The sequence below is a fragment of the Leptinotarsa decemlineata genome, unplaced genomic scaffold (assembly GCF_025532065.1).
Source record: "Leptinotarsa decemlineata unplaced genomic scaffold, Ldec_3_MD MMD2_P_RNA_scaffold_12, whole genome shotgun sequence".
Lineage (NCBI taxonomy): Eukaryota > Metazoa > Arthropoda > Insecta > Coleoptera > Chrysomelidae > Leptinotarsa > Leptinotarsa decemlineata.
In genome coordinates, this window is record NW_027412526.1 from 10599003 (window position 1) to 10617463 (window position 18461).

Here is an 18461-nt window from a genome sequence, read left to right on the forward strand (position 1 = left end):
GTTGATATGGATGCATAGAATCGTAATGTATAAGTAATATCCGTATAGGACGCTTTGTGATAAATTGAAAAATCATGTTTATTGTTCATTCTACTAATTGTTAAGTCCAAGAAATTGATTGAGTTGTCTGCTTCTACTTTAATAGCGAATTTAATGTTGAATTTTGTTAATATCCCTATGGAAAGTATCTAATTGTCTCTTAGTACCTGTAAAACATACCAAAACGTCATCCACATATCTATGTCAATACAAGAAATCTTTAATCAAAGGATGTTTAAAAATCGAAGTCTCTGGGTTATCTATGAAAATTTCCGCAAATAAGGGGCTCAATGGATTTCCCATAATTAAACCTTTTGAAGAGGAATAAATATTGTTGTTAAATTGAAAATAATTTTTGTTTCGAGACATAACGACAGAAGGTCAATGATTTCTCGTTTTATAACTGGGTTCACTCTATTTTTATCTAATAATTCTATTACTAAAGTGAAAGTATCATCAGGAGGTATGCTGGGAAATAGATTCTGCAGATCAAGGAATAGTAATTTTGCATTGTCTGGTAGAGGTATGTTCTCTATTTTATTGATTAAGTCATATGAATTCCGTAGGCTGAATTTTGGTTGAAAGTTACAATGATTCAAGATGATACTGATTAGCCTTTCTGCTAATTTCACTGAATGTGCAGTGACAAATTATACCACTGGGTAGTTTATGAAATTACTATGGATCTTCATCAAGTAACGGCCAAATCAATCAGAAAACACGTTTCGCTATTCAATAGCTTCTTCAGGCATGTCTACACTAACTCAAATCTACATATTCAATACTTCATATATAAATTTACAATTTGAAGTACCTGAAGTACGCGATTAATGATAAAAGTGTGTACCCGAGTTTCAGAATGAATCAATTAAAATTAACACAATGTAATGAATGAAATGGCTTGAGTTTATGTATCAGTTAATTATCAGTTTCAACAGTTGATACAATATTCAGTAACAGGGAGTTATTCAATTCAATTTGGTCATTCGGTAAATGACCAGAATTTTAGAATCTATTTATTTCTAAACATTCTAAAAGACTGATATTCAAACTTTTCACTTCTAAATGTAACATGTCACACTCATGATTGAACTCAAGTCCATCTACTAAAAAATGGTTTGCAAATATTGAATTGGTCTTAACATTCAAGAAATTACTTATATTCCCTTCAATTCTTTGGGAAAAAGTTCTCCCTGTTTGGCCAATATAAAGTTCTGGGCAAGAGCCACAAGTCTACTTATATAATTCTGATCTATCTGACACTGAAGTTTTGTCTTTTTTTTTTATAATTTTACTCAAACTATTAATCGTTCTGTAGGCTTACAGACAGAAGATCAAACATAAATGTAAACGAGGGCATTCAACATTATCTTCGCTCAAGTTTGCAGTCTGCATTTATATATCATTCCACCAAAAGATTTGTCATTACCTCTTACTGGAAGGTGAAGATGGACTTGTGGCTCTATTTGTTTCTTCAAGGTTCCAATTTTCTTCAGGATGTGGGGATATTTCAGATTTGTCTGCTAAATAAGTTTGACATTTTTTGGCAGAATTATCAACTGGGATTTCGGTCAGGCCTAGAAACACATGTTTTTGAAAACACTATAAATCGAAACCTACTAAAATAATGCACATAGACAAAGACATTACCTTTAATCTTCAACATTTCGGCAGTCTTCAGAATACACGGAAGTTGCTCTTGAGAGACACTAACTTCTCCATGATACATGAAGTCGACCATAACTCGTAAGTCACCAAATTTAACATCTTTGAGAATCACTATAGGATGTTTGCAGGGGTTTGAAGCGAAAAGAGACTGAAAACAAACCTTGCTTAAAAACTTGTTGAAATTGAGATATCAGAATATCAATAGGAATTCTATATTATTCTTGGATAATGGATACTAATGAAAAACCTGCAAATGATAAGTAGAAAGATACAACAATATGAAACTGAATTATGGAATGACAATAATCCTAAGCTAATAAAAGACAAGTCTATTAATATATAAATAAACTTATTGATCGTTTGGATGTGCAAAACTAATACAAATAAGTCAAATTACCAAACTATATAAATATATAGTTTTGATGTATAAAAAATAGCAAAACAGCATGGTATTAAAAGGACTAACAAACTTATTGTGTCAGATGGAAAAAATTAACAGACGCTTTGTTTTTTTAAACTTCAGGGAAGATTAAATCGATTGAGTGGAATAATACACGTTAAATTTATAGAAACTACTAATATAAACAATAGCCTGATGTACTTTTTCTCAACCGTAAGCAGAAAATATCTGTTACGGAGATTTCAGTTCCTTTTGAGATTAATATTAAGTTGTTTGAACTGTAATATCTTGGTGAATACTCAATCAATTTTATCAAAATGAGCGGTATTTGAATAAGTGCACTTTTGTCAATGTAACATAAGTCGATAAATTCCATTGGCATAAAAATTGTATACTTGGGTTTTGAAGGCCATTTTTGCCTGGTCCTGATTGGCGAAGGTTCTACCAGTGAGAAAGTTATCGAAGTGTTCGAAAAGATGGTATTCAGTTGCATCGGCAGCAGCCAGCAGTAGTCAACAAAAGAGATCCAATCCTGCTTTACTACAAAGCTCGTCCGCACTTATATATTTTTCAAAATTATATTTTTTTCATGAAAGAACTTCTCTGTCTCATCTATGTTTTTGATATCATCTATTATCAGAATAGAGCAGTTTTATCTGTATTTTATTTGAATATTACATGTAACATGTTTGTTTCCTAGATATATATTTTTAGACCGTCACATATTCATGTTGGCTCCATATTAGGTATACTTAAAATATAGCTAAAAATATATATTTTGAAACTCGCTCTCAAGCCACAACATCATTTGGCAATATGAGTACAATAATACATTTTTTGTTAATTATGCAGCAATTTGCTCCTTTTTAACAACAACTGCCAATATACTAAAATATAGTAATTTCAGTCTTAACACCCTATAATATCAGATCAATTTTTTCATAAATCAGTGTTCTTTTTGTTTTAGACAATCAATACAAATAATACAGAGCCACGAGCAACTCTTAACAGAAATGTTTAATCAAGACAGTTAGGTTTGTTCATTTTGTTATACATAACAGCATTCACAAACATACCTGAAAATATGAACTGCAAGCAGACAAAACCACCTTATGAGCTTGTAAGTGTTTTCCTTCTGCAGCTAATGTGACATCTACCAAAGACTGGCTACTAAGAAGACTAGAAAACACTGATATAAAATTTGGTTGATGGTTGTTCCATCTCAAACAATATTGCTGGACTGTCATTTCTTAGAGGACCGAGTTGAAAACTAGGCTGAAATAAAAAAACTATTTTTTGATTTCTTTAAAAACTGATTCTAATATCTGTAGCTAGGATTTTTGATCCAATATGTCAGTATTTTGTTTTGTTTTACAAATTAATAACAATTTTTAATATCGGAAATTTGATGGAACAAATGCTAACTTTGTAAACAAACTGAAAGTGGTTTCTGATCTATTCTTGTACTCATGACATCATTGGGCTGGTATGGTTATTGAGTATATTTTAAAGTATTACGTTGAATTCCAATAAAGCTTCTTGAAATGTTGTTGAACCTTGGATATTTAATAATTTTCTCTCTCTAGTACCTACTTCTTGGGGAAAAATCAATCAATATAGAGAGTAAGATTTATTGTTGCCTGCTGTTCATTCAACGAAAGATGATAGTTATTTATATACCTAACTGTACAAATTCCATATTACGATTTTGATGACCAAGGCAAAAATATTGAAGAACTTACGGTAAACTTTCCTAATTTTTATACACCAAATATTTTGCTAACCTCAAAAACACAATGACAGTGACAAGGTACATTGACAGTTAGATGAGGTGGAATCGTCTTATTTTTCTCAACAGTGAATTGGCCCTAGTAATAAAAATTACAGGTCCTGTCATCATTCATTGAGTTTAATTTGAATTATTCTCAGATTCACTGATAACATGAAATTCAAATAGAAATCATTAGGAGAACATATCAGTTCTAGTACATTTAATCACTGTAAAACTGTGTGAACGTTGCCTAGCATTCAACTATTAAGCATTTTACACCGCAGACACTATTCAATTTTTAACAACTTTTCATATGTAAAACACTCTTAGAATAAGAATGATTATGCATCTTTGTTGTCGTAGAGTAATTTATCAACACTTGCATTTCATTTTATATCACCTGCCACCAAATGACGGTCTAATGGGCATTTGGATTACAAATATTCTCAAATATTTTCTCACAACACTGATCTTTCAGGATTGGCATAGGCCCAGAGGTTGATCCATGTATTATCAACCCAACTTTTACATCAATTCGAACGACCACTGATTTATAATTTTACTTATTTTCGATGCCATTTCTTTTGACAACTCTTCTATAGATTTTGTGGTCTATATTCTTTGTGAGATTTTCTCAAAACAAGATAATTCTATTACTATAATTGTCCCCTTATCCACCTATTGATTTTTTTAGGAGTATTCTTGTCAGTCTATTGACGAATCTTTGAATAAAATATAGTTAAAATGTATTATTTCCTAATTTAGTACATTTACAACGAAAGTGCATACAATATCCAGTTTCAGAATTTATATTATTTTGAGGTGTTCAGCATGGAATATGTTTAATATGACTAGTTTCTCAAACATTTTCCTCAACTTTGAACTGTTTGACTGATAAATCTAACTGGATATATAAAATCTTTTTCGATGGGTAGGGTTGGAAACTCTGGCGTTAAATGAATCAAATGAAAACATTTTTCCCACTCCAAAACTATAGCATCGTCTCTTTATGAGATTACAAACCATTAATGGCTGAACTCAACTGTTCTTGAAAAGACAAGCCTAGAAAGACAAGACAAGGGGAGATGACGTCTCCCCTTAAATCCCATAAATTTGTTGTTCAACCTAACACCTCTGAAGATACCTATGACGGGTCGAAACGGCGCTGTCTGGTAATGAATCATAAAATCGTTTTTTCGGGTTATACTGTACAACCAGTTACCTTGAAGAGAAAGCTGCAGTGAAAAACAGAGGACAAATTTTGTTAGCGGTCGATGTCAAAGCTTGGATTTGCAACTGATCGACTTAGGGAGCCTCGTTTATCTTTGATTTCGAAGTTTCCACTTTGAAGTCGATATTTTGAGATTGAAGTCGGGATGACAAAAACATATAACCCCTCTGCGCTTCCGTATGATAGACACCGGGCACATTAGATTATTCCAATTTTTGATAGTATTTGATAGTGATTTTATGACGATATGTCACATGACGATCTTGTTCAGATTTTGCCATCGATAATTTCTAGAATAATAACCGATTTTGATTGCCCATCATAAGATTGCTCTGAGGTAATTGAAGGCAAATTTTACTAATATGACAAATCGAATGATCTTTTGTTAAAATATAGTAGCTCAACCTTTGAACTAATCAAAAAAGGTTTTATTTGAGTCTTCTACCAGCCTTCTTTTTTTTGCTGATGAAAAGTAAGATTTCAATTATCGGCAGAAAAACCCAAAAAGAATATTTCCGTTGACTTTGTAGAGGAACTCTTTCCACCCGTTTCGTATTTGTTAGATTTATCTGTGAATAAAAAGTGTTTAATGCTTGCGCTGGAAGCTGCAGATAAAGAAATACGAATACCATTCATGAGTTTGTTTGAAGGTGATTGACAATGTTTCGTGATGAATTTCACTAGTTCGGACTTCCATTGTCTACTATATAAAATGATTTGAAATCCCTGAAACAAGTGAAAAAGAATAATTAAAAAAGAATAGTTGAAAATAACAATTATATTAAGCAACAATAAACCTGAAATGAAATGATAGTGAAATAACCTACAAGTAAAAATATAATAATTGAATAAATAAAAATTAAAGGAATGAAAAAAGGAGAAAATAATAAAAAATAAAAAGTGTAGAGATTCCAAGTCACGTTAGTTCACGACGCTTCGTTGTTGGTATCTACAATCGTCTTCGGGTGATGACTGGACTGATTCCTCCGAGAGATGACTATTTTATAGGTCGTTGAAATACTTTCACTTTCTCTACTTTCCATTTTCCGCTTCACTGATTCCGTGAGAGATGACCGTTTTGGCGGGAGTTGGTCATTTTTCGTTTGATGATGGGTTTCCATATGTTTCGTATATCTACGCTGGCCTGGCTGAATACGTTGTTGGACAATATGTATGCGGCTTCCTTAAATTTTCTCCTGAACCAATGTTCCTCTCTGTGCAAGATCTCAGCTTGGGACCACTCGATGTTGTGTTGATGGGTCCAAACATGGTCTGCTATTCCTGATTTGCTGGTTTCGAATCGAAACGTCGTGAACTAACGTGACTTGGAATCTCTACACTTTTTATTTTTTATTATTTTCTCCTTTTTTCATTCCTTTAATTTTTATTTATTCAATTATTATATTTTTACTTGTAGGTTATTTCACTATCATTTCATTTCAGGTTTATTGTTGCTTAATATAATTGTTATTTTCAACTATTCTTTTTTAATTATTCTTTTTCACTTGTTTCAGGGATTTCAAATCATTTTATATAGTAGACAATGGAAGTCCGAACTAGTGAAATTCACCATTCATGAGTGTTAAATCCCTAGCAGATCATATTTTGACAAGAAATGGTGAACATATGGTGAATTAGGATAACGCAAAAATTCTATTCTGACAGGGCCCAATTCTGGTTCAAAGTTGACAGTTATTCAATACTGAACCATTTTTAGGTTTTTCTAAAAAGATTCGAGAAACTTCATTCGAAGGTAGTGATGTTTCTGGTCAAATTCAGTAATTTGCCATTATTATTTGAATAATTTCATTTTTTAATTCCAATGTAGTGAAAACCCATAAATGCTCGTGAAAACTTATGTATCTCCCCAAATAGCATTCAAACAATGGGATGATCCATGTGGAATCTTGGTTGTGCAACGAATCTCCTTTGAGAACCTCAGTCATCATTGATATTCGTGAAAATCTTCTGTTGATCCTGTAGAGGGCGTCTTCATGGAAAGATGTTTTTGTTGAGTAGAGAAGAGTTCACAAGTTGCATCCATTACCCAACCAATACCACTAACGAGATCTATGATAGATTCAAATAGCATAAGTAGATGCGTAGCTCCAAAGTGAGTGTGTCTATTTGATCCTTTACTGCAACCCACGAGGGTTTATTTTAGTTCACATCTATTGAAACTCTTCCAAATGAATCTAGCCTTAACGAATCCGATTACCTCATTTGGTAAGTGATCTTTCGGGTCAGATGGTAAGAGTGAGATTCTGCCAAAAGCCAAAACCTGATGCTGTTGAAGGTGGGGCAGGCTTGTGAAGAATAATCCACTCCAAGACTGTCATGCCATGGTACATTTCCACCAATCTAGTGAGGACCTGATCGACAGTCTGCGACTACCTTCGTCAGTTAGATAGTGAGTAAGCAGCAGAAATGTGTGGCTTGGAACGTAGGTCTCCTTAAACATATTTCAGCAAGATGTCCTTTTAGGTAACCCACACTTATCCACGCCGGAATTTGCACCTCTGGAATCGTACGTGGTCCATCTGGAATACCCTTTACTTCAGCCATAAGGGTATTCTGGAAGTATTTCAGATGATTGGGCGAGATGGTCGGATGTAAAGGATGCAAGAGTTCTACTTCAATTACCGCCACAACCTTCCCGTATGAAGGCAATTATATATGACGTTATATTAGATTTACGTCTCTGGTTTGGGTGTATCATCGTTTGAGCGTAAACATTTGCTGACCTGCGCGGGAAAGTTTGTTTTCTCCCCTGCTACTGGTACTCAAGAATTCAGTGCAGAACAGATTCATTACATATTCTGTTCTTGAGAAGGCGATGACTCCCTTCCTTGCTGCACCTTCTAGTCTTCTTCTGTTGAAGAACTGGGAAGCTTTTACTCTTGATCTGATGTTACAAGACGGACAGTTGGGATGGTTCAGTCGACGTCTATCTCCTCTGTTGAATTCAGGTGTGAATTCTTTGGTTCCTCATGATACATAGAGGACCTCACGAGTATTCAGGGAAAGGAGTTATATCACGACGATAGAGTCCTGCATGGACGTGACGAAGCTTTTTACAAGGAGAAGGAGCCTGATATCTCATTCTGTTGGTGACACTGAGTATAGGTTAAGCTATGTTAGGTCCAAAGTGCCAAACAGAGGTGACACACACTGTCTTTCGACAGTGCAAGTCTCTGCATATGATGATTCAAATGATAGTGACTTGTAAGAAGGCCTGTTAGACATCGTAGTTCATTCCTACTGTAGTCCAACAACTGTTTGGCGTCTATTCACAAAGGGTGAATAGACGCCTTGAAGTGAGCCAGGCCTGGAAGATTTTGCCAGAAGTCCATAAATCTTCTCGCCATCCAGATGTTCAATCTTTGTTTGGCAAAGCCTAAAGCGATACCAATGACAGGTTCTGGTCCGATGAATTTGCTTGCGGCACCCTCCTTTGCAAGGGAGTCGGCAGCCTCATTGCCCTCCAGGCCTGTATGGCCCGGAATCCAGACCAAAGACAATCTGTTTCTATCGAGGAGAGTCGTTTTTGGCAATTTGCTACCAATTTAGACGTTGCTTGGTAGGAGCTAAGAGCTTCCAACGCCGCTTGACTGACCGGGAATATGCATGACGTTGGCTTCTTCCAATCTATCCGCACACAATTCAATAGCGTAAATTTTCACTTGAAATACAGTTGCATAGATTCCTAGGCAGGTTGATACCTCTGTCCTGGATCTGCGACTGAAAACACCTGCACCAGAACCGGAAGGTGTTTTTGATCTATCTGTGAACCAACAATTATCTGCTCTTAATATTTTCTTCACCCGGAGGATCCAGTCCTCTACTCGGGAACAGTATTTACACAGTACACTGAGTATAATGAAAGTCATATATCCTTTTGGCACTTTAACATGTGGTTTCATTTAGAACTAATACCTTGCCCTGGAGGGTTATTCCAACGTTTTCCGTTGTATGACGAACGATTGGAGAAGGTGCCTGATATTCCGTTGTTAGATGAGGCCATGTGCTTCAAGATTACCAGAGATTACTCACAGAGTGGGTTACTGTCCGTCCTTCTGTGGTCACTCCTGATGGAAAGTTTATTTGTTGTTTTTAACAAAACAAAAAAAGATACATTTACAAGCTTATGCAGGAGACCTTGTGATCTTTGCAAGAACCATTTCATTTCTGGGAGGGTAGTCTGTAATGTCCTCCAAAGAACATTCATAGATGATGCCAGAAAACACAGATGTCTGTAAATCCTGGCAATACTGTAAAAGTCCCCTTCAGCAGGAGAATTAATGTTGCTAATTCAACTCCAGATTTCTTCAGTGTCTTGAGGTGGAAATGCACTATCTAGGTATTATCCTCGATATAAACTCATATGGAATACTCACTTCAAACAAGACTACCCCGATGGTCATGTAAGATCTGTAAAAACCTTGGGGCTTAGGGCTTAATCAAATTCATTGTATATATGTGATCATGTACAAAGAAATTACTAGGTGGACGAAAGCTATACAGGGAATAGCTTGCCTACGCTATTCTAGTGTAAAGAAGCAAGCTTGCCTGGCTATCTCTGGTGCTATATGAATCACACTGGAAATCACAGCATTCTGGTAATGACAACCCCGGACAGTCAAGTATCACCTGCCTCATACAGTCCTACTGTTGGTTAGGTCAGGTCCAAAGTGAGTGTGTCTATTTGACTCTCCACCGCAACCCGCAAGGGTTTATTGTGGCTCACACCTATTCACACTCGACGATTAGTTTGTATGGTGAGTGGTCTTTCAGGTCAGAAGGTCACTTGAGCGTAAACGTTTGGTAACCTGCTCATGGGGGGTTTTTTCCTCCACCTGAGACAGATTCTGGGTACGCCGCCCAAGAATTTGGTGCAAGGCCCCACTCTTGAGGAGACGACTCAGTCGTTTCTTGGCTGCACCACCAAACCTTTTTTTTAGGTTCAGTTATTGGATCAGGAGTTGAGAAGCTCTCGCTCCTGAACTGAATTTACAGGGAGGTCAGTTGGATTCGTAAACTCGACATCCATCTCCTCTATAGACTCAGCGTCAGAAAACATGTTTAAGTTTACTGAGTCCATAAAAGTCCTGCGAGTAGCTAGGGAAAGAAGGTCAATCACGGCAGAGCTCCTCATTACCGTGACAAAGAGATGCTACGACGACAGGGCGCCCGGTATCTCGAAGGTTCCATAGAGACAGCTGATAGGCTCAGTGTCATTCATCCTCTCGGCACGGATACACACACCTTAGGAGATAGCCATCGTTGGGATGCCATTCAGATAGGAAATAACAGAACCACAAGTGATTCTGTCATTCCTGTATCCAACGGGGCTACGTGGCAGCAGGCATCCGATGACCGGTTTGCTCAACCCCTACATCCCAAGCCAATGCACTCGCCAAAAACAGCATGCACAGTGGTTCAGGCAGTGAAAAATGAACAAGGAGAGCCAAGCCACCTACTGTTGGTTAACTGATGGATCAAAAACACCTTCAGGTCATGGTCGTGGCGAAGGTTTGGGATATAAAGAGCATTGGCTGGTATTAATAATAATATAATAATAATAATATTTTATTGGTTCTTCTGGATCATAACTCAATGATATAGAACAAGTCAGTGTAATATGATATAAATAAACTTATAAAAAAGAAAAAATTATGTACATATAGGACATGAACAGTTATGTAAAATTATATATTAAAACTTATAACTAGGTAAAATTATAATATATTAACAACCCTAGATGACAATCTCAATTCTTCAGTTATATTGATAAGTCATTTATAAACTCTTCAATGGAGTAGTAGGCTTTATCAATCAGAAAGTTTTTTAGGAACGGTTTAGATTTTCTTAGTGACATTTTTCTAACATGATTTGGCAATTTGTTAAATAGCCTGACACCCATGAAAATTGGACTTGATTCTGATCTAGCCAGTCTATGATTTGGTATTTCTAATAATGTTGAATTTCTTGTGCTGTAATTATTTTTGTTTAAGAAGGTAAAAGGTCGCTGATCCGATTTTACAAAAATTAACAGCTGGTACATATAAATGCATGGGAGAGTTAATATTCTTAAAACTTTGAATATATCTCTGCAGCTAGTACGTCTTTTTACACTCTGAATGTTTCTGACAGCTCTCTTCTGTAAAATAAATACCCTTTGTGCCTCACGTGATAGGCCCAAGCTACTATACTATATGAGATTGTTGAGTGTAATTGGGCATGATAGTACATGAGTACCACCGACTTATCTATAATTTTACTGAGTTGATAGATACAGTAACACATAGGCGTTATTTTTTTACATATTTCATTAATATGTTGATTCCATTTACAATCTTCAGTGAGAGTAAGTCCTAGAAATTTTATTGAATTCACCTGTTTCATTAAACCGTGCTGTGATTTTAACAGTAAACTGTGATCATGACCATTTGGGGCATAACTAAATCTTAGGAAGGATGATTTTTTATCATTGCAGATTAATTTATTGCTAGAAAACCAGTCCTGGGCTTTTAAAATTTCCCTGTGAGCCAAGTCTACTGTGGATGTAACATTCTTACCACTAACCAGTAGTGTTGTGTCATCCGCATACATTACAAAATTTCTTTCAAAGTCATTGACATAAATTATATAAAGTAGAGGTCCCAAAATAGAGCCTTGTGGTACTCCAATAGTATACTTTAAACGTTTAGATTGATACTGATCTATTTCAACGTATTGTGTTCGATTTTGGAGATAACTTTCAAACCATCTACGTGAGTTTCCCCTAAAACCATACTTTTCCAATTTGTCTAGTAGAATTCTGTGGTCTACAAGATCAAATGCCTTACTTAGATCTAAGAAAATACCCAGAGTTCGATTACCCATATCTAGACTATTACATAGCTCTTTTAGTAGTTTTATTATAGCTTGTGTTGTTGAACGTCCCTTTCTAAAACCAAATTGATTTTCATTGAATAGCTTATGAAGATCAAAGAATGAAACGACTGAATTTGACACCCATTTTTCATAAACCTTTGCAAAAGCACTGGGGACAGTAATGGGCCTGTAATTTTCAACTTGAGTTTTATTTCCATTTTTATGTATAGGTTTTATTTTTCCAATTTTTAAACTATCTGGGTAAATACCTTCTTCCAACGAGCAGTTGATGGCAAAAGTTAGTGGGCCTGCAATAAATGACGAACACTTAATTTAAAAGATTAGGACTTATTTCATCATTACCAGTAGATTGAGAGGATTTTAGGTTTTTGATGATATCATTTATTTCTGGTTCTGTTGTTGGTTTAAATGAAAAAGTATAAGGATTGAAGTATCTAAGTGTGGGTTCTTTTGATGATTCTTCAACATTGCTAGCCAGTAGTGTGGGTATGGTATTAAAATATTCAACAAAGTGATTTGCTACATTCTGGGGTGCCTGTACAATATTGTTATCAATAGTTAAGTGAATTGGTTCCAACCTCCTTTTTGATTTTTTGCCTGATCCTATAATAGTCCAGGCCGTTTTAGATTTATTTTTTGCGTTTGCAATTATGCCATTGTTATATTGCTTTTTTGATACATTCAATAGATGTTTATATAACTTTTTATATTTTTTATAATATTCTTTGGTATCATCATTTCCGTTTAAGGTTAGCGTATACAGATATTTTAATTTCTCTCCAGAAATGAGTAAACCTTTAGTTAACCATGGTTTTCTTTTATATGATGCCTGTTTTTCTTTTACTTTTTTTAGAGGAAAAGCAATGTCGAAGTAATATTTAAAAGTTCGAAAAAAGATCTCAAATTTTTCGTTTGCATTACCCCCACACATATACATATCATTCCAATCTTCCTGCCTCAAAAATGAGATAAAGTGTTCAATATTAAATTTATTATTAAGGTCTCTAAATTGCTGTCGAGGTTTTGTTTCTGTAATTTCATGTGAGTTGGTATCAATATAGATCAGTTGAGTATTTTGATGATCACTAAAATAATTATCTACTACTGTACTCTTATATAATTCATAGTGAATGTTTGTGCAGATGTTATCCAGGCAATTATTTCCTCTTGTTGGGGTATTAATGGTTGGTATGATATTATAAGAAGTTAGCAGATCTGTTAATAAGTTGAGGTTTTTCGATTCATTGAGAAAATTGATATTAAAATCTCCACATAATATTACCTTATAGTTTTTGAATTTTACAATTAAATTTCGGAGCAGTTCCTCAAGATTTTTGATAAAAATGTCAAAGTTTCCGTTTGGGCTTCTGTAAACTGTTATAACTAGGCTATTTAACATGCCTTTGCCAAGTGTACCTGCCTTACATCTGATTGCTGTCACCTCTAAATCCATTTCGACAGAATTAGTTTTTACTATGTCAAAATTTATATTGTTTCTGACATATATAGCTACCCCTCCATGTATAGATTTATCCCTACAAAAAGAGTTTGCAATCTGGAAACCCTCTATTTTTAGAGATGATATACTATTGTCTCTGGCCCAGTGTTCTGATACACAAAATATGTCGCAATTATTGTCTTCTAAAAAAATTTCAAAATCTAACAATTTGTTACTGAACCCTTGTACATTTTGATGAATCAAAGTAAAAACCTTTGAAGTGGATAAATTGACAATGTTTCTGTTTTTATGAGGTAATATTGTTGAAGTGTATTTGCTGACTAATATGTTTGATGTGATTCTTGGAACTTCGTCTATGGATGGTGTTCTTGGTCCTGGAGATGATATAAAAAATTATCTTCAGTATTGAATTTCCTGGTTTCGATGTCTTTTAATCCTGTAGCAAGTGAGATCTGACTATATTCTTGGACTTCCCTATCTGATGATTCAAGTACTATTTCCTGGTTTATAGAATTACTGTTCATTTCCCTTGTTGAGATATCTTTCTGTTCAAGAAGACCTGATATCAATTTACAGACATACCACTTTCCAATTCTTTTAATATTTCTACCGTCTCGCTGGTAGTTCCTTTTTTGTAGCACATTATTACACTCCACTATATTTGATTTTAGGTTAATATTGAGAGATTCCTTTAGAAGAGCTAGGTTATTTCTGTATATTCTATCATTAATAATATCTTTCGCCTCAAGTCTGTAGGGCTGTGTAATAATTAGGAAATTTGTATAACTTAATGTTCGAGAGACATGTCTCACTGGAAATTTGTGCGTGTTGTTCGGCCAGATAATAACAACGTCAGTTTTTGTGAAATCCTTGCTATTATTTATTGCGGTTGTTATAAGTTCACTTTCTGTAATCATTAACCAATTTACGAAACAGTTTTCTAACTTCCAACATCTGAAAAACAGGGTTTTGAAAGGCCCAGAGTCATAGATTTTTTGAGCTTGAGTTCCTACACCTTAGGATGAGGCGACATTTGAGAGGTATTCCTCCTGTAGAGGTATTCTACCGCTGCCCACTGTAGGGCAAACGATTGGGATCTAAACAGTATTTGTCTTGTAAAAATTCATAAATGCAACGCTAGTTTTTCCTTTTGGGTTCTGTTATCATGAAGTGCTCACCGATGTTGACATCATCAATATTTATATTTTTTGAAATTGCCCTGAATTGTTCACATCTGAAAGACACAAGAGATCTTACTATTTTTTTGCTATATCGCATTTGTTTATGAAAAAAATGAAGGTTACAGAAGGCATTGGCTGAAATTAAAAATAAAACCGAGTGGGATCGCATTTTGTTTTTTGGTGGGAGGAGAATCGCCGAGGCGCTTCATTACGACGGTGGACATCTCCTGAAGAGGAACTATAATAGTGTAGATTTAATAATTTATTTTCAATTATTTTGCGTAAGTTAAAGTTTCTTTCCACAACTAAAATTTGTGAAAGTGCTACTCGAAGCAACTAGTTCGCTAAGGTAAATATATTTTTTTTCAGATGCGGAACTCACGCCATACTTTATCCATTTGTAATTCGCTATAAATAAATTTTGGCATAAAATTGAGAACAATGATACGGTTCATCTTATTAATCACTATTGAATCATCCGTTTGGAATTACTTTCAATTATTAGTCGAACTTCAATTGAAGTCTATATTGAAGGTATCGGGAAAAAGTAGCCACATTAATATCCGAAATTTTTCATAGACCAGTCAGTGTGTTGCTTGTTTGAACATTTTTGAATCGGTGAGTGTGTTGGAAAAATTGCATCAATTCACTTCATTGATAGAGATATTCATCTGTTGCATACATTAAAATAGAAACTGTGTCTTTCATTAACTGTTTATAGACCAGTTGATGAAAAAATATTTTTGAGTTGTTTTATTTTTTCATTTCTTTTTTAACTTCTGTGGAAATTATAAATGTTGAAAACATCTTTTCAAAATATTCACAAAATTATGAGTTATAAAAAAATAGTTGTATCACATGTATTGTAATTATTTGAATTATTGATAGTTTATTATCATTTAAGTGCCCTAGAGAAAGTTTGTATTGAAAATACAAAGTATTCCTATGTATTTTCAATAAATTGGTGGATGTAGCCGTTACTATGTGGTGAAAGATCATCATGAAAAATGGGACATAAAACTTTCTTTGTTTTTTCACCACTTTCAAAAAGACTAGATAGCAAAAAACCATAGTGAGTTTTATTTTTCATTTTTCATGTATGTATTTACAATTTTCACTAATTTATCATCATTTTTGGTCTATGACTACATCAACTAGGTGGCAAACTTATTAACGTTTTTATGTAATTGAACAAATAGACTGAAACACTATCTAGTAATTGTATAGTGCAAGTAAACGATATAGTGGAATCTACCTTCCAAAAGCTCTCCTTCAATGATATAGTTAATCCATATTTTCTTTTTCACCTAAAATTACTTTTTTGATCCTTTTCTGCCAGTCTTTTTCGGTAATATTAGATATTTATTCTTTAATTAGCTCTATTACCATTTTATCTAATTTTGGAAAATTATTTTTACGCCTGATGCTTTGTTTCAATTTTCCCAAAATTAACTCGATGGAATTGAAAACACAAAATTTGGAAGCAAGTATGAGTATGGTATGTCCATACTTTTCAGCAATACTCTCAAAGGCATACACTTTTTCAAATGTTTTTGTCTGTAAAACTTCAAGTACTTGGTTTTTGGTATAGTAATCTTCAGAAAATGAATTGTTATTCATTAAAAACTTTGTATTTCATCTTTCCTCGAATTTTCATTCGGTACTTTGATGAGCTGTCGCGAATGATAGGAAGCGTTGTTAAGAACTATTACACTATTCGCATCCAAATTTGGAATCAACGTATTTTCAAAACATTTTACGAAAATATTAGCTTCCATGTTCTTGTAATTGTCAAAATTGCAGTCCTCAATTTTTTTACCACATAATTTCAAAGAATTCGGAACCCATCCTTATTTCCTTCGCAATGCACAATGATTAGTCGCGATCCTCTGTTTGCAGGCATGTGTCATACCAAGTTTCGTCCAAATAGAAAATTTGCCGTTGTTCTTGTCTATACGAGTATTTAGTTATTTGTTCTAAATATTTGTTAGGAAATTCCACTATTCTTCTGCTTTCCATAACTACTTGATGTTTGTTTATTATTTCAAATCCAAATCCTAGTTTCTTTATCCAATTCTGAACAGTTTTGTCGTTTTGTCACAGCAGTTCACGTTATGATAGGAAGTTTTCAATTTCTTCCTTATGATTTCAGTTGTAGAAATCTCATTGCTTTCGTAACAGTCGTACATTGTTTTTTTCAATGATTTTATTAGATGAACATCTAAAGGTTTTGGTAATCCTGTAGGTATCACATCCGTCTTGCGTTCGCCATCGCCATCGCATTGTTTGCCATCGCCATTGGAATCACTACACTGGAAAAAGTCTGCGTTGTTATCACACTCGTTATTACTATTAGTAAACAAATATCGAATTTCAACACTCAAATCGCGATCAGTTCCTGAACTGAACACAACGGCGATAACCATTCCCGATTTCCCCGATTTCTATTCGTCACCGTAACACGAGTTCAAAATCAATTTTTTGACTCTTCAACCAATCATAAAACTCTCTATCGATTAGTATAAACCACTATATGGTAGCATAAATATTTATTGAGATATGGAACTACAAAAACACATGTCATTAAAACGGACAAAATTTTTGAAATCTTCTAATAGAAATTTCCCTTCGAAGAATATTTGTAATTAAGTCCCCTGTATTATTGAAATCGGTAAAAGCTGATCGTTGTTCATGAATACTTGCATTTTTTAAAAAATAAGTTGTAAATCAGATATGAAACGCACCAACTTTTTTTGCTGGATACAAAATCTTTGATCATTTTACTGAGCTGGGAACCATAAAAAATATTAAAACTTAATTTAGATTCTACCTGAATAAATAAATTTTCATGTTATGATTCACACTGCAAACGTTTCTTTGATTTATGAAAATATAAACCATCAAAATAAAAACTTTACTGCTTGTAGGACCTACATAAAATATAACAGACATTCAGTTATGAATCTGAAATATAATATTCAGCCTTACGGCAAAAGTGTATCTGTAAACATAAGTGAGTTAAGTGGAGACATTTTCCAAAGAGGCAGTACTCTTGAACGTATGGATGTAGAAAACTAAAATCTCGAATTTTAGAGTAATGAATGTCATTGACAGTGAGAAATCACCAAGGAGACTAATTGCTCTACTCTAGGTAAGAAAATTCTATATTTCTCCTGGCGAAGATACCATTTACGAGATGGACAGAATTGACGAATATACATCATGAACGAGGTTCTGAAGTATTCCGAAGTAAAGCCTAGCTTCGAAATCAACGGTCGAACAATATTTGCTTTCTGTTTTTTTCTGCAGGTTTCTCTGCAAGCAAACAACTAGATAATATCATTACGAATCACTATAGACTTGTTAGTGGTACTGGTCGGGTCATGGATGCAACTCCTGAACTGTTTTGTTCCCAACAAGAACAACCCTTAGTATTAAAACACGATAACATTTCCCCCTACGAAGACGTCAAATCATCGTTGTCAGCATTTGGTGACTTGGTTTTAGTGTGAATGTTACTAACTGCTGCCCAAATTTACAGCTTGTTATGATGTTATACTCCAATCTTACTCTTCTCATCCTCTCCTACATTCGTTTGACGTGAAAAATGTTCATTAGACTCTCATTGTCCTTTGCTCAAGAGAAACATTCAACAGAATGGATGCTGGTAGGCAAAACATTGATCGGAAGATAACAAAATTTCAACAGGGAAGATGAACCCTAACAACCAGTTCTATCCTTTCTTATAGATAACTAGTTGTTGCCCGCGACTTCGCCCGTGTAGAATTTGGTAGTTGTAGTACTAATTAGTACAA

General features: G+C 34.4%; 2 protein-coding genes and 1 long non-coding RNA gene across 9 annotated transcripts in view; 1 reads left to right on the forward strand and 2 right to left on the reverse strand.

The window, feature by feature from the left end:
• Positions 1-4006, reverse strand: part of BtbVII (BTB-protein-VII) — a 49424-nt gene extending 45418 nt beyond the window's left edge. For 4 of the 6 annotated variants that reach the window (XM_074173981.1, XM_074173973.1, XM_074173983.1 and 1 more), the window contains exons 1-4: positions 3850-4006; positions 3184-3382; positions 1690-1855; positions 1469-1616 (exon numbers count right to left, since the gene is read on the reverse strand). In XM_074173981.1, the coding sequence (XP_074030082.1) occupies positions 1469-1616; positions 1690-1855; positions 3184-3354 (485 nt within the window). In that variant the 5' untranslated portion in view covers positions 3355-3382; positions 3850-4006. Of the gene's footprint in view, positions 1-1468; positions 1617-1689; positions 1856-3183; positions 3383-3532; positions 3671-3787 lie in introns of those variants that run through there. The other 2 variants (XM_023169110.2, XM_074173976.1) reach the window with 2 other exon arrangements.
• A 7860-nt stretch (positions 4007-11866) lies between these two features.
• LOC141481795 (uncharacterized) lies at positions 11867-14367 on the reverse strand. Its single transcript, XR_012465184.1, has 2 exons — positions 12349-14367; positions 11867-12293 (listed from the first exon to the last, which is right to left on the reverse strand). It is a non-coding gene; the product is annotated as an uncharacterized lncRNA (long non-coding RNA).
• Positions 14368-14838: 471 nt separating this feature from the next.
• The window catches only part of LOC111514857 (uncharacterized), a 47529-nt gene continuing 43906 nt past the window's right edge, over positions 14839-18461 (forward strand). Inside the window, exon 1 of one of the 2 annotated variants that reach the window (XM_074173988.1) lies at positions 14839-14995. The gene's annotated coding sequence lies outside the window, so the exon portion shown is untranslated. Of the gene's footprint in view, positions 14996-15239; positions 15265-18461 lie in introns of those variants that run through there. The other variant, XM_074173992.1, reaches the window with a different exon arrangement.